This window comes from Sebastes fasciatus, chromosome 1 (genome assembly GCF_043250625.1).
Source record: "Sebastes fasciatus isolate fSebFas1 chromosome 1, fSebFas1.pri, whole genome shotgun sequence".
Classification (NCBI taxonomy): domain Eukaryota; kingdom Metazoa; phylum Chordata; class Actinopteri; order Perciformes; family Sebastidae; genus Sebastes; species Sebastes fasciatus.
The window spans coordinates 22,267,731-22,282,095 of NC_133795.1; the positions used below are offsets into that span (position 1 = coordinate 22,267,731).

At 39.1% G+C, this 14,365-nt stretch overlaps 1 protein-coding gene across 15 annotated transcripts in view; it reads left to right on the forward strand.

Moving 5' to 3' along the window:
• The window catches only part of LOC141768708 (dedicator of cytokinesis protein 3-like), a 239,196-nt gene that overhangs the window by 204,119 nt on the left and 20,712 nt on the right, over positions 1-14,365 (forward strand). For 9 of the 15 annotated variants that reach the window (XM_074637029.1, XM_074637073.1, XM_074637051.1 and 6 more), the window contains 11 exons: positions 255-355; positions 1,577-1,658; positions 4,254-4,424; positions 4,829-5,014; positions 7,458-7,650; positions 8,866-8,993; positions 9,450-9,596; positions 10,843-10,941; positions 11,638-11,732; positions 11,845-11,920; positions 13,405-13,505. In XM_074637029.1, the coding sequence (XP_074493130.1) occupies positions 255-355; positions 1,577-1,658; positions 4,254-4,424; positions 4,829-5,014; positions 7,458-7,650; positions 8,866-8,993; positions 9,450-9,596; positions 10,843-10,941; positions 11,638-11,732; positions 11,845-11,920; positions 13,405-13,505 (1,379 nt within the window). The remainder of the gene's footprint in view (positions 1-254; positions 356-1,576; positions 1,659-4,253; positions 4,425-4,828; positions 5,015-7,457; positions 7,651-8,865; positions 8,994-9,449; positions 9,597-10,842; positions 10,942-11,637; positions 11,733-11,844; positions 11,921-13,404; positions 13,506-14,365) is intronic. The other 6 variants (XM_074637082.1, XM_074637104.1, XM_074637092.1 and 3 more) reach the window with 2 other exon arrangements.

A 14,365-nucleotide genomic window follows, 5' to 3' on the forward strand; every position in this document is an offset into this window, starting at 1 on the left:
TACATTTTAAAAATAGTTTATCTTAAGACAATATAGTCTCGGGACAATATCACATTATTATAAGTGCAAATCTAATGGATTGATTGGTAGTTAACTCACTATACCAAACAAATGCAAAGTGATACTTTAAGTAGGCACAGACACACAATCATGATTAAGGCCATCAAAAAGCCAATGTTCTATCCATATAAGGCTTAATGTGTCCCATTCATGTATTATTATTATTATAACATATCTCTCTCTGTCTCTCTCAGGTGTTTATCATCAACCTCCTCAGGGACAGCAAATATTACCACTTCAGGCCGGTGATGGACACGTATATCCAGAAGCACTTTGCTGGCGCGTTGGCTTACAAGTGAGTGTTTTATTAACTGACACCGACTGTAACCACACAGGCTGGTTCTAGGGTGACCAGATCCCGACAAACCAAATGTGGGACAAAGAGTCTGTTTGTGTGGGACAATGTGGAACACGTTACCAATGCTGAAAGGTAGTCTAAAATGTTGTTAGAATTTCTATCTAACTTAAAAAATAAACATTTTTATTATGCCGTTTACCTCAAAACATCTCTATGATTATCCCGAATGCATCAATAGATCGGCGCGTCTCTTTTTGAGACGCACGTTTGTATTATAAATATTCCGCCTAAATGTGCATAGCTTGTGATTTGTGGTAACTCACAGGTTAACCTGCAGTTGACCCACGTGTTCACAGTTTGATTGACAGCAAACACAGGGCCAAGATGACAGCCTTCCAGTTGGATAAAAGCCAGATTTTAGAAAAGCATTTATCCTGCAGTGGTAGACTGTAGTGGACTTTTGAAAAATAGAGTCAATGAAAATGTGGAACATCGTCTCAATATGTGGGATGTGGGACAAGGGATAAAAATGCCTTGCAGTCTCTCATAAAGTGGTACACCTGGTCACCCTAGCTGGTTCACAAGTCAATGCTCTGACAAACTATCCTCTCATACAGTCTCTTTAAAAGGTACGCAGGTATGTGTGTACCTGAATGTATGTTTATATGTCATACACTCACTGCATTCTTCTGAAAATGACATGCCCTTCAATTTAATGATCCTGATTCTCCCAACACCACTGATGTCTAAGCTCTTTATCCTTTTGAAGCGTTGCTATTCATTCTCTCGAGTACATTTACATGCACATAGCAACTACATTACTGTATAATATTCAGGTTAAGGTCAGTCTGGTAGAAATGTGGTACTCTGCCAGCTAGCAGGAAATAGTAATATAATAGAGATCAAAAATAAAATAGGAGAAATGGATTTATTTTTTTTTGTCCTGGTTTGTAATGTCAATGAATTTACGACCACTTCAATGTGAGTCAAAGAAAAGCCATACGAGTGTGCATCTATTGCTGAATTTTAAGTTATCCGGTCACAACATCACAGGTCGTGGCTGTGTTTTTTAAGCTCATTATTTTTTAGAGTCTTGGTCAAGTTTACGAATAGCAGTTCCAGAAATTGTTCTCCGTCCCCTCTGCGAAAGAAATACAAAAGAAATGCTCAAATGTCACATGTCATAATTTACACTGTTTAATGTTTGCTGTGTTCCAGAGAGCTGATCCGCTGTCTGAAGTGGTACATGGACCGCTCTGCAGAGGTGGTCAGACAGGACCACATACAGGAAGCAATGAGGGTAAGAGCCACTGAATGAGTCCTAACTTCATGAATGACAATTTGCTATGGGCGCAGTTCAGATGTCAGACTCTGGCGGACCGTTTTTGTGTCAAAATATTGATTTCTTCAGTAAGTAGCCGTGTAATAAGCGGGATAATGTACAGCTAGCGGGTCATCACCCTGTCGGGGATTCTTTTAACAACAATGACCGGCTCGCCGCACATTATTCCTTACGTATACTATATTAGGTATTGGTTAGTTATAACCGAATTATTTGTCCAAACCACTGACAAAGTATTAACTATCTATCTAAATAATGTTTATAGATGCTTTACAAAGTATTTATTAACAAGGTATTATAACCATCAATTGCAACTTTATAATAGTCATCCAAATAATGTTTATAGACAGTTTACAAACCAATTATTTACCATTAAGAAATGTTACACATTTCTGTCTATATAATGTTTATAGATGTTTTACAAACAATTTCTTAAAGTTTACAAATAATATTTTAATCATGAGCAAATACTTCTCTATATAATATATAACATGTTATAATGTTTGCAACTATAAACTGTTAAATAATTATAGCATTAGTAATAATTAGTAAACAATATTAATTAGCTTTGCATTGTTTGTTAACATTTAAATGACTATTAACTAAGTTTAATTAACAATGAATTTAGCATTTATAAATGATGGTTATTATATGATTTTCTAAATTTGTTCACTTTTTGAAAATACAAAGCTTCCAGTTTTGGTTAGTTTTTATGTTTCATTTAGTTAAGACAAAAGGAGACATTTGTTCTCCTAAAGACATCTATAACATTCAAACAGCAACCATCTAGCTTGCTGAGCAAAACACTAGTTACCTATGCAAGCGTGTTTTTTTTTACTCCCTTTTTCTTTCACAGACAAGAAAATGCAGACATTTTCATTTTTATTTGAATGGTTACCCTGCTGCTGATAATATCTTATCTGCACAATGTTTTAATGTAAAAATCAACCAAAGGGCTTTATCGACATGTTTACACCTTGGTAGTTCTTCCCACTGAATGTCCTCGCATCATATTCACCATCGCATCGGTGTTGTAGGCAGCAGAGCCCTGAATAGATGCACCAAGCAGATGTAGAGAATGTACCACATTTAGCGGACAAACGCCGCTCAGCACATTCAATTATTTATCAGACTCAAACATCCGTCTGAAATGGGTCACTCTGTCATGTAAAAGTGGACGATGTGAATTATTGAGGATACTTTTGACAGACGCTGTAGCTGTGGGTTCAGATCTGAGTTTTTTAAGCCTGGCTAGAGGAGTTATATTTTCAGGTTGTCTGTCTGACCCATTCTTGTGAACGAACACCTTGAGGGGATTAATTCATATTTGGAACAAACATCCACTTGAATTCAAGGATGAACTGATTAGATTTTGGTGTTTAAAAGTCACTGTGACCATGTTTTTGGCCATAACTCAAGAATGATTTTGCTAATTATGACAAAATACAATTAATACCTTTATATTAGTTCCTTCATAGTTTTCACTACCTACTGTACATAATATGAGTCTGGATAGATATGGATGAAACTACAACTTGACTGGTTGGCGGAGGCACACAGCTGCTAGGTGGTAATTCTAGTTATTCATATTTTACAAGCCTGTCCGCTGAGTTTCAGCTTGTATCTGTCCGTCTCTGTCTTGTACAAACTGTACATTCATTCACCCTTTTAAGAAGTAAAGCACCAGGCCTTTTCTGCTCCGTTTGTATTTTCTGTTCTGATTTATCATGTGAAGCACTGCACAAATATCAGATGTATCTACATTTAATTAACTCATAGTTGAGTCTTTTTACTCATATTGTACTGTATATCTAAATGAATGCAGCAGTAGAGTAACTTTAACTGACAGTCATGAGTAAGTTAAAACAACAAGATTAGATTAAAATGAAATATTCATATGAAAGAAATAGGGCTGTCAGTCATTTAAAATGTTTAAGTGCGATTAATCGCATATTTTTTAACTGTTCAAAGTATACTTTAAATAGAAATTTGTCAAGTATTTAAGTGGGCAAATAGGCTTGCTTTATGCAAATATATGTATATATTTATTATTGGAAATCAATTAACAACACAGAACAATGACAAATATTGTCCAGAAACCCTCACAGGTTTTCTTTCTCACAGATTCCTTAGGTTTTCTAGTGATGCCAGTATCTCCACTCTAACTTTAAAACTGAGTCCGCTAAAACCTTAAAATCGCAAGTTGTGTTAAAGAAACTAGTGGCGTTAAAACAAATTTGTGCATGTTATTATCGCGTTAACTTGAACAGCCCTAGTAAGAAAACAATCGTATCTACTCTTTAAATGTATTGGTATTGTAGAATGAAAACAAAATAAAAAGACTTTACTGCACTTTTAGTTTGATAGAATTTGAACATTACACACTTCAGCCTCTGCCTCTTCTTGTGTCTTCCTTCTCAAGTGAATGAGAAGAGAAACACTCACATTGGAGATGTTTATATATAAATAAAACATTGATATTTTATGTTATATTGTTTCTTTTCCATTTCTCTCTCTGATTCTCCCTCCTTGTTTCCGTCTCTCCTCCCTCAGGCCCTAGAGTATCTGTTTAAGTTCATCATCCAGTCTCGGATCCTTTACTCTCGGGCCACCTGCGGTATGGAGGAGGAGCAGTTTCGAACCAGCATCCAGGAACTCTTTCAGTCGATCCGCTTCGTCCTCAGCCTGGACAGCCGCAACTCAGAGACCCTCATCTTCACACAGGTGAGAAAACATAAAGACTCTTCCAAATGTTTTGTTTTTAGGACTTCTCTTTAATCGTTTTGTTTTTCATCGAGTTAAAATGTTGATGAGCTTTCCCTGTTTAAGTAATCTCGTTCTTTTCACAGCTGAAACTGCATCTTGTTGTGTCTTTGTAGTTTAGATTAGTTAGACTAATCTAGTGATTTAATTACATTTGCTTATAGTTTAGATATGTTTCATCCTCTCCTTTTAGTTGCTTTAACCTGACTCTTGTCTCCTTTATGTACCTCTTTCTACTTGTACCTCGGACCTTTCCTTGCTTCCTTCCCACACCTTCTCTTTCAACCTCCCACAATTCTTTGCTCTACCCTTTGGGTCCCTATTATTCCTCCTGGGCCTCTCCCCTCCACACCCGTACACCACAGGGCTCCCAGCCTTGTCCAGCCCCAAATCAGGCCCCGGGTCCCGGTGTCGGGCCTACCGCTTCCTTAGCACTAGTTCCTGTCCCGGGCCAAGCCCAGCCCCCTGCCCCAGGACAGGCTCCTGGCAGCGGGCAGGCCAACTGCTCTCAGGCCTGGAGCTCCAACGCTCTGCGGCCGTCTCCACTGTCAGTAAGTAGACGTCCGGATGAAAACCACAGCATCCCCGCTCCTTGTGTGAAGCCCAGAATCCTAATTCACCCGTTGAGCTGTTTGTGAGCCTAACGTCACACACACTCCTGTGAACCACAAGCACACGTTCCTGACACGACCTGCACTCACTGCTTAGTCATACCTCCGTTGTCCTACAAACCCCCACTGCATATCATGGTCCTCTAACTGTAAACACACACCTGATTTAGCCCTGTCATTTCCTCCCCCGGAAAACCATACGTCAAAACTGTCAGCTCATCGACTCACATCACACCCTGGAGAGAGGCTGCTCTTTCACATGTGAAGAATAAATGAGAGAAATAACTTCCTCCTCTCTGTCTGTGAGAGCTGCTAACCTGCAAAGTGTGCTAAAATGCCAAAGTGACAAAATCTTAATGGTGTGCTGTTCACCAGTCATGCACCATCACAACAGTCTAGTTATAAACTAAAGCCAGCATGGTCACAGATATTTATATTATATATTTACTGAGGTGAGCGTTACATGCACACTAATATTCCACTATTAATCCGAATTTGATACGGTTCATGTAAAGCGTATATTCTGTTTGGATATTATGAGTTAAACCTTATTCCGAAAAGAGCATTTTCTGATCAAAACATGTGGGATATGCTGATTTTATTCAGGTTTTAGGAGCGTTCTTTGGACATGTATACAGCGCATTCGGAAAATATGAGTCTCAATTGGGTTTTTTTACGGTAGTTTGCAACACACTGTCCCACGGCTTCTTGCCTGTTCACGGCCAGCTCTGTGCGTTGTACACAAACCAACTAGCCAGTTGCAGAGATGCATGACCAAAAAAAAAAATCCCACATTTCTGGTCAGAAGGAGAAACACACCTACTTTTAAACATTATGAAAAACTTGGATTTCAACAGTTTTTTTGTATATGTGCAAATATCACAACGCCGACCTTTTCAATAATCTGAGTATGCACGGCTGCATGTAAACAGGTATATTAGTGGGATATTCATTTTCATTAGCCATGTAAACAGCTTAGTGGGAATATTGTCTTTTTCGGAATAAGGTCAAAAACTGAAAAAAAAAATTCCATGTAAACGTGAGATTTCTCAATTCACTTACCGTAATGTAGAGATGAAATATAATCGATAAGTTGCTCGACAGAAATACTCTGGAACTATTTTCATAACTGATTAATCATTAAAGTAATTTTTTAAGCAAAAATGCAGAACCTTCTTTGGTTGCAAGTTTTAAAATTGTTAATTTTCTTAGTCTTCTTAGTCTGAACATGTTTTGATTTTGTAATTTAATGACATAAAATCGGGCTTCAGGAAATTGCGAGGGGCATTTTTTTCTTTTCTCTGACATTTTATAGACAAAGTGATTTTGTCTCAATGAACCAAGAAAACAATCGGCTGATTATTTGATCATGAAAATAAGCTCAAATCCAAGAAGCAGTATTGTCACCAGGAATTCATTCAAGAATCAGGTCACACAGGTTTAATTTTGAAAGGCCATAGAGGTGCCATCCATGGTATAATCAGCTGAAACATGGAGGATATTTGTTCGTTGAATGCACTTTTTCATCGACGCGTTTGTGCTGAATCTTGATCCCCATCAGCTCCTTGGTGAAGATGATAAACTGTGCTGTTTGTTCAAGCAACTAAGATGCAAGAAAAAGTACATTGGCCTTGAAACCACCACAAAATTGTCCAGTCATAACCACCATTCTTCTGCCAGAATCACAAACTGCATAACTACGAGCCCAATTACTGTAAACAGAAAACTGAAACCATTCTGTCCAAGCACTAAAATTTCAAAAGCGTATCTGCTACACCGTCCTTATTGTGCTGAGTCACTAAAACCAGCCAATGACTGCTGCAAGCCTTCCTCTCTGATCAGATTTGTTGCTGTGAGTTTTTAATGTTGTCGAATTGTTTACAGATTAATATCTCACCCATGTCTGTGTTTTTCTTCTTAACTTTATCCTTCTTTAATCTGTCCTTTTTAATCTTGCTGTGATTTCTTGTCTGCTAATGAATGAATTCACTTTGTTCGCTCTCCTGTGCGTCTTTTATGTCTCGACTGGTGAACGGCCGGATTCCAAAATGCAGTTAACTATATAGTAAAATGACCCAACATACTGTTACTTAGACTGTTTTGTTGCTCTGTGGTCAAACCTACATGAGTGTGTGATGAAAATCTTTACTCAATGGGCATTTTGAAATTCAGCTTTTCACTGTGTCACGTTAACTCACCTCTGCTCTGCTGTGTTGTGTTACAGAATGACGTCATGGTCACTACAAACACAGAAGCTCACATTATTAACCTTGCAACCCACTGCCTCTCTTTTTCTCTCCTTAACTTTCTTTTTCTCGACGTCCACTTGTACCCTCCTCTGTAAAAACTCCTTTCATCCTCTCCTCTCCCTCGTCTTCCTCAGGCCGCTCTGTTGAACTCGTTCCCAGCCATATTTGATGAGCTGCTGCAGATGTTTACAGTGCAGGAAGTGGCAGAGTTTGTGCGCGGCACTCTGGGCAGCATGCCGTCCACGGTGCACATCGGACAGTCCATGGATGTGGTCAAACTGCAGTCCATAGCCCGGACGGTGGACAGCAGGCTCTTCTCTTTCCCAGGTTAGAGCACAAACACATCTTATTGTTTTTCTTCTGATTTATACTTTTCTCTGATATGAAAGAGTAGTGAGTATGTCAGTAAAATCTTTCCAAACAGCACCTTTACATACCTGAACATGTTCCGTCTAACTCCAAGCTGCCACATCCACGAATAGATAGTGTCACCTACAGTAAGACCTGCCGATTATTCCAATGTAGAAAATCTTTCTGTGTAGTATCATTAGGGTCTGAGCACTGACAACGTCGGGCAGCGAAGGCCCTATTGAAACTGAAAGAATCATTATTGTTATTAAAATGAATTGCATTTTTGAGGGTCCTACGATGCTCAGAAAAAATTGTTAAACTTGGAAAATGGTGGTGGTGGAAAATGAAATTGATGTTTTTGGGGTCTCGGGCTTGGGTGTTGCAAAATAGTTCGCTGGCGCCCAATAAGAATTTGGAAAAATTGAGCCGCTCCAAATTTCTCAGTCATAATAAGTTTCCAGGCCGGAGGATATTTACATGCCAATACCGACTCATAGTCCCGCCCCTCAACTTTACCCCCGCCCTCTTTCGCAACTCATGAACCGTTTGTCGTAAACTCTTGTGGGAGGTGTCATTGCATTCAGCAGATAGTTGCTGTTTCATTGGTGTGGGTTATCCCCGCCCCCTACACTTTAGGTTGCGATGACCGCCGTCCTGCCAGTACCCCCGACGTGCATGAATGTGCGAGGGCCTGTTCATTGCTGCTTGTAGCTTTAATTGTTATTGATACTGTACAATCTTCAAATGTAATGTCAGCATCTAAAGTACTTGGTGAATCCGTGCCTCCTCTAAACAATAGATTTATATGAATAAATATTCATCGAAGTATAACAGCTCCACAGCACTTAACTACAAATACAAAAGCCTGTTAACTCATTCAAACACAGATACTAAATGACTCAGTCATGTTAGTGTTGTTTCCTGTATGTATTTCCTTTTCTGTGATTTCTTAGATTAACCGTTTACAACCTTTTCAGCCACAGAGCTCCATGTTCTGGTATAACTCGCATCAAAATCACATGCAAATAAATGTTCTTGCGTGTGTGTGTGTGTTTGTGTGTGTGTGTATGTGTGTGTGTGTGTGTGTGTGTGTGTGTGTGTGTGTGTGTGTGTGTGTGTGTGTGTGTGTGTGTGTGTGTGTGTGTGTGTGTGTGTGTGTGTGCGTGTGTGTGTGTGTGCCCGTGCCCTCAGAGTCTCGAAGGATCCTGCTTCCTGTGGTCCTGCATCACATCCATCTCCATCTGAGGCAGCAGAAAGAGCTGCTCATCTGCTCTGGAATACTCAGCTCCATATTCTCTATCATCAAGAGCAGCTCAATGGTAACACACACACACACACACACACACACACACACAGTATATACTAATAAAACATTGTATGCACAGCTACACATACAAACTTTGTGTCCATGTGCTGTCTGGGAGGTCGGCCGTGGGACTTCTGTTAAGCTGCAATAGATTCACATTCTTCCTTATCAGTAAATAGTCGGCTTGGTGTGTCAGGGCCTTTAGAAGCATATGCCTTTTTTCTACGATAGTCAAAGGTTAAAAATGATCATTGTGTCATAAGCTAAAAAACTTGGTAACATTAAACAGCATTTGTGTGACATTTAAAAGTAGCAAATTTGTTTCCCCCAATATATCTGATATTTGTGACACACTGAAATACAAAGAAAACATGTTTGACTGGAGCTGGCTGTTTACTTCTGCTCTTCTTCTCTGCTTTCCACCGTCTCGATGTTCCTTTCTTTATCATTCCCTTCACTCCCCCTTCAGGACACGTCGGTGCAGGAGGAGGTGGAGATGATGGTAGAGTCCCTATTGGACGTCCTCCTGCAGACACTGCTGTCAATCATGAGCAAGAGCCAATCGCAGGAGGCGGTAAGGGGTCAACGCTGTCCGCAGTGCACCGCGGAGATCACTGTTAGTAACTAACAATACGACTACTACGACTTCACCTCCCACTACCCTCCTCCATCCTGTATCCATCCACCTCTCTGTCCTTCCTAGGGTTGGGCAATATTTTAATATTAGTGTTCCTTTATATTATCATAATGTTACAGAGTCCTCATTCACAGTTCTCACATCTAAAGGACAAGTTCTATTTTAAATGTCACAAAGTGAGAATTTAAATAACAGAAACATACTTTTTTTATTATTTGCTCAATGAAAACACAAGAAAACCATTTGACTCACTAGGATCAATACTTTGATCAATATAGTTAATAATGTGATAATTATCACAAGATTAATTTTGTCCACATTGCCCTCCTCTAATCCATCCATCACTGACCCATCTGTCCACAAGCACAGCTTTCTCATTAAACATCATCGTCCTCCTCTCTGCATGCTTGCACGGCTTGGTAATTCTCATTGAAGTGCTTGTTTGGCTCCTCTTTGCATCCTGTCTGTGTAATATATATTTCCAGAGAAAAACAGTATGGATCTTAGTTAAATTGTAGAGGTGTCATATAAATGTGTAATGTACCATCTGTAAGGTTTCTCAGTCAGGTATAGCTCTTTATCTCGGTATATGTTTCATATGCAAATTCAATTTTAGAGATTGATTGTCACATGACTCCATCATTCTTCATTTACATTTTGGCTCAGCCTCAATCCAGCCCCCACTTGCCCTATCCACTAAACCTTTATCTGCCTGTTCACAAGGAGGCTTGACCTTATTATGAGCTTCATCAATTCCAGGTAGTGTGGAGTGTAAAATAAAACCACCCATCAGGGAGTCTTAAACTCGCAAAGATCATAAATTTAAAATCCATTTTTCCACTTCATAAACATTATGTTGGTCATGCACATAAACGCATAGCTACATTTTTCTTCCACTGACTTTTTATGGTGTGTTTAAAACCTCAGAATGAAAGTAAAATAAAAGGAACCGTCCTACACTTATTTGGTTTGTCTTCTACTCACATATACATGCATCAATAAAAAGAAGAATATACCATTATAGCACATGCTGATTGTTTTTAACAGTACCTAATATACAGTAGGCTACCTTCATGCAGAGTGAAAAGGCTAGTGAATAGGGATCAGTTTGGGAAAGAGTCTTTCTGATCCTGCTGTCATCATCTTTGATTGTTCAATTGCTGTACTGCTAACTGCTCCCAAGTGATTGGCTCACATGCCTATTTCCCCGGTTTCCTATTGGCAGGGAGAGTATGTGTCCTGCCTCCTGTCCCTCCTCCGCCAGATGACAGATATCCACTTCCAACGCCTGATGGAAAACTTTCAGAGCAAGGAGGAGCTCAAGGTACGAGAAAGTGCAGCTTCCAGTGAAAAAACATTACGATCATGTGACTGTGCGACATGACAACAAGGCTGAGGTCAACTCCTGCCTTTGTATCAGGGGCCAGTTGCATAAACTTAGTTTAAAGACTAGTCTTGGCCTTAGACTGGTCTTAGGTTGTGTGGTTAGACTAGTCTAATTATGCCTGTCTGTTACATAAATATTAAGACTGACTTTTCCAAAAGTTTATCCATTACTTTTAGCAAACTATTTAACCTTTAACTTGTTTATCCATTACTTTAAGCTAACTATTCCAACATTGCTTATAGCTAACTTTAGTTAACTATTTCAGGTGTTTATCCATAACTTTTTGTACCATATTCTTGAATTGTTTCTGAACACCCTTGACGGTTCTAACGACTGTTGGATTTATGCTGTTTATCTTTTCTGCTGTTGCATCTACCATTTTTTCTCCTTTGTTAAGTGTCTTATTTCACCCATAATGCATTCTGCGACAGGCTATCTAAGTCAGTCTTACATTAGTCACTCATAGGGAAGCTTAATGCAACAGGTAAATTTAAGTCTCTATAGCAAGTCTGACTTAAAGTTATATTTAAGACAATGACCAGTTCTATTTTTATGCAACTGGCCCCTGGTGATGTAAAATGTTTGGATATTATTTGAGAGACACTGACACCTCCTTCCTCTTCTCCTCTTCAGGAGTTCTTGTTGAAGATTTTGTGCGTGTTTAGAAACCTGATGAAGCTCAGTATTTTCCCTCGCGACTGGAACGTCATGAGGCTTCTCACCAGCAAGTAAGACACACAAGACATCTAACACATCTAACAGTGTTTGCTCGCATCACTGACTCAATCTGGATCGAATCGAATAACAACAACTGTGTTTGTGTGTGTTCCCGCTCCGCAGCATCATCCTGACCACAGCTCAGTACCTGTCTCCTGCTCTGCACAAGAACTTCACCGAAGCTGAATTTGACTTCAAGGTACGTGACTTTAACTGACACTGATTCATAGATGCACACAAACCACAAACTATGCCTGGAAGTTATCACAATAACTGTAATATGAATGAAACTGTGAGTGGTTTCTCTGTTCACTGAGCTTTAAAAGACAATATTTTCTGTGTTTTCCTCTCTTCACTTGTGACAGAAGTTGGCTGTTAATCTACAATGTTGATTCAAAATGATTCACTTTCTCCATGAATGTATCATCATTGCTCTGTATTACTAATAGATATCACCATGAAACTTCGCCAGTTGATTACTTACATTAAGTCAATTATTTTTGTATTACAAGTTCTCTGAAATTTCATGTTTAAATATGCAAATGAAGCATTATCTTATTAAATATGTGCTAATTTGCATACATTTCCAGAACATACTGTATATCCGAACAATGGATAAAGCCAGGTTCAAAATGATTGTTTCATTTTGTTGACGTATTAGTGTCAAAGGTTTTTACAGAGGGAATTATAGATACTGTATCTCTTTATCACTCCCTCAAATCCATTTTCACCATGTTTTTAGGAATAAAATATTCTATAAATCAGGTTATGAAGGATATATGAACAAACCCCTCAGTAACAACATATAGATAGGAATGAAACTGGAAAGTTTGGTGGATGTAAGTGCTACTGAAGGGGAAGTTTCTTGCTCAGACTACGAGAAAGAACGACCTTTAAAGACACGTATTGTAAAATTCCATGCATTTTGAAGACACTACAGGTTTATCTAATAGATATCACCATGAAACTTCCCCAGTTGATTACTTACATTTAGACAATTATTTTTTGCATTAAAAGTTTTCTAAAAGGTTATGTTTAAATATGCAAATGAGGCATTATCTAATGATAACTTTGTGTGAATTTAGGAGAAAAATATAGACACAAAGTAAAGAAAGTGGTAAAATAAACCCCTAAATGTGTATTTTGGATGTTTTCTTTCCACTATTCTGAAAGACGACATGTTATGGATGCAAAATAGCCCAAAATCACAAAATTGATCACTGCATGAACAAACTATGTTTTTGCCTGTATTGTCTCCCCTTAACTGTCAATGAGAAAAACCTTAAAGCATATCCTCACTTTGAACCACGTAACATTGAATAAAGAGCAGTTGATTTACAGAGACTGAAACCATTTAAACATCAGTCAGAAAAGTCAATGGGCTGCTGGCGGTCACACAGCAACAGGAGGAGGACTGAGTGATCTGAGTGCAAGAGGGAAGAAAAATGTGATCTCAGGGCGCTCAAGGCCCTCGTTTACCATCGGGAGAGAGAAAACAATGAATCATCATGAATAAGTGGAGCTCTAATGTTCTGTTTAACATTTACTTTCACACACGCGCTGAAAAACTGATTAATGAAAGCTTTGTGCGGAAACCACACAGTGACAGGATATTGTGTTACATTTCATATACTGTAATGTCAGTTTGTGTGTGTGTGTGTGTGTGTGTGTGTGTGTGAACAGGTGTGGAACTCCTACTTCAGTCTGGCGGTGCTGTACATCAACCAGCCCAGTTTACAGTTGGAAAACTTGAGTCCTGCTAAAAGGAAGAAGGTCTTAGACAAGTAAGAACACACACACATGTGCACCAACAACAAAGGCCCTGTTCAGACCTTGCATTAGAATGCGTCTCCCACATGCGTCTTGAGTGGCCACATGTGGATCTCACTTCCCCGCTCTATATGCAGATAAACACGTAGTAAACACATGGCTAATACAGCAGACGTTGCAACGTAATATTACAGAAATGCCAGTAGTAATATCCTACATATTCGTGAATTTGTGTACATTTTATTAACATCAAAATCTATCGGCAGACCCCGGGGATGAAAAAGAAGGAAGAGCAGAAACCCTGCAGTATCTGTCACATTAATTCATTAATTCTCACACTCCTACTCACAAATAGCAGAGACCATTACACACACACACACACACACAAACACGCAAACACAGTACTGCTTGTTTGCATAGACACATGTGGAGACACACACTCTCTGCCAGCGTCATTACCATAACTGTCTTCCTCAGAGTCGTGTGTCATCTGCAACTAAAATGCTGAGAGTCAGATGTTGAAAGAACCCATTTTCCTCTTTGAAGTGAAGCAACGCTACAAACTTGACGACCTACTTTATCAATCCTGCAGGAACACTCCATTACTCCAGGAAAGCTCATTTCCTCCCTGTTAGGCCTTTCCCACCAAAACAGTCCCAGGAACGAGGGAGCCCCAGACACTAAACTCACTAAACCTCCTCAGGCACTAAGACTTCCTCCAGCTTCTGTTGAGTTTCCACCTCTCAAGAATAGTGAAAATGAGACTGACAAGGATGAAAAGTGATGGCTTGGATTGAGACATATGAGATATTTGAAGGGATGTTGGAAAGAAATCATGCAGAGGTGGAAATAAACATCACCAAAACAAGATAAA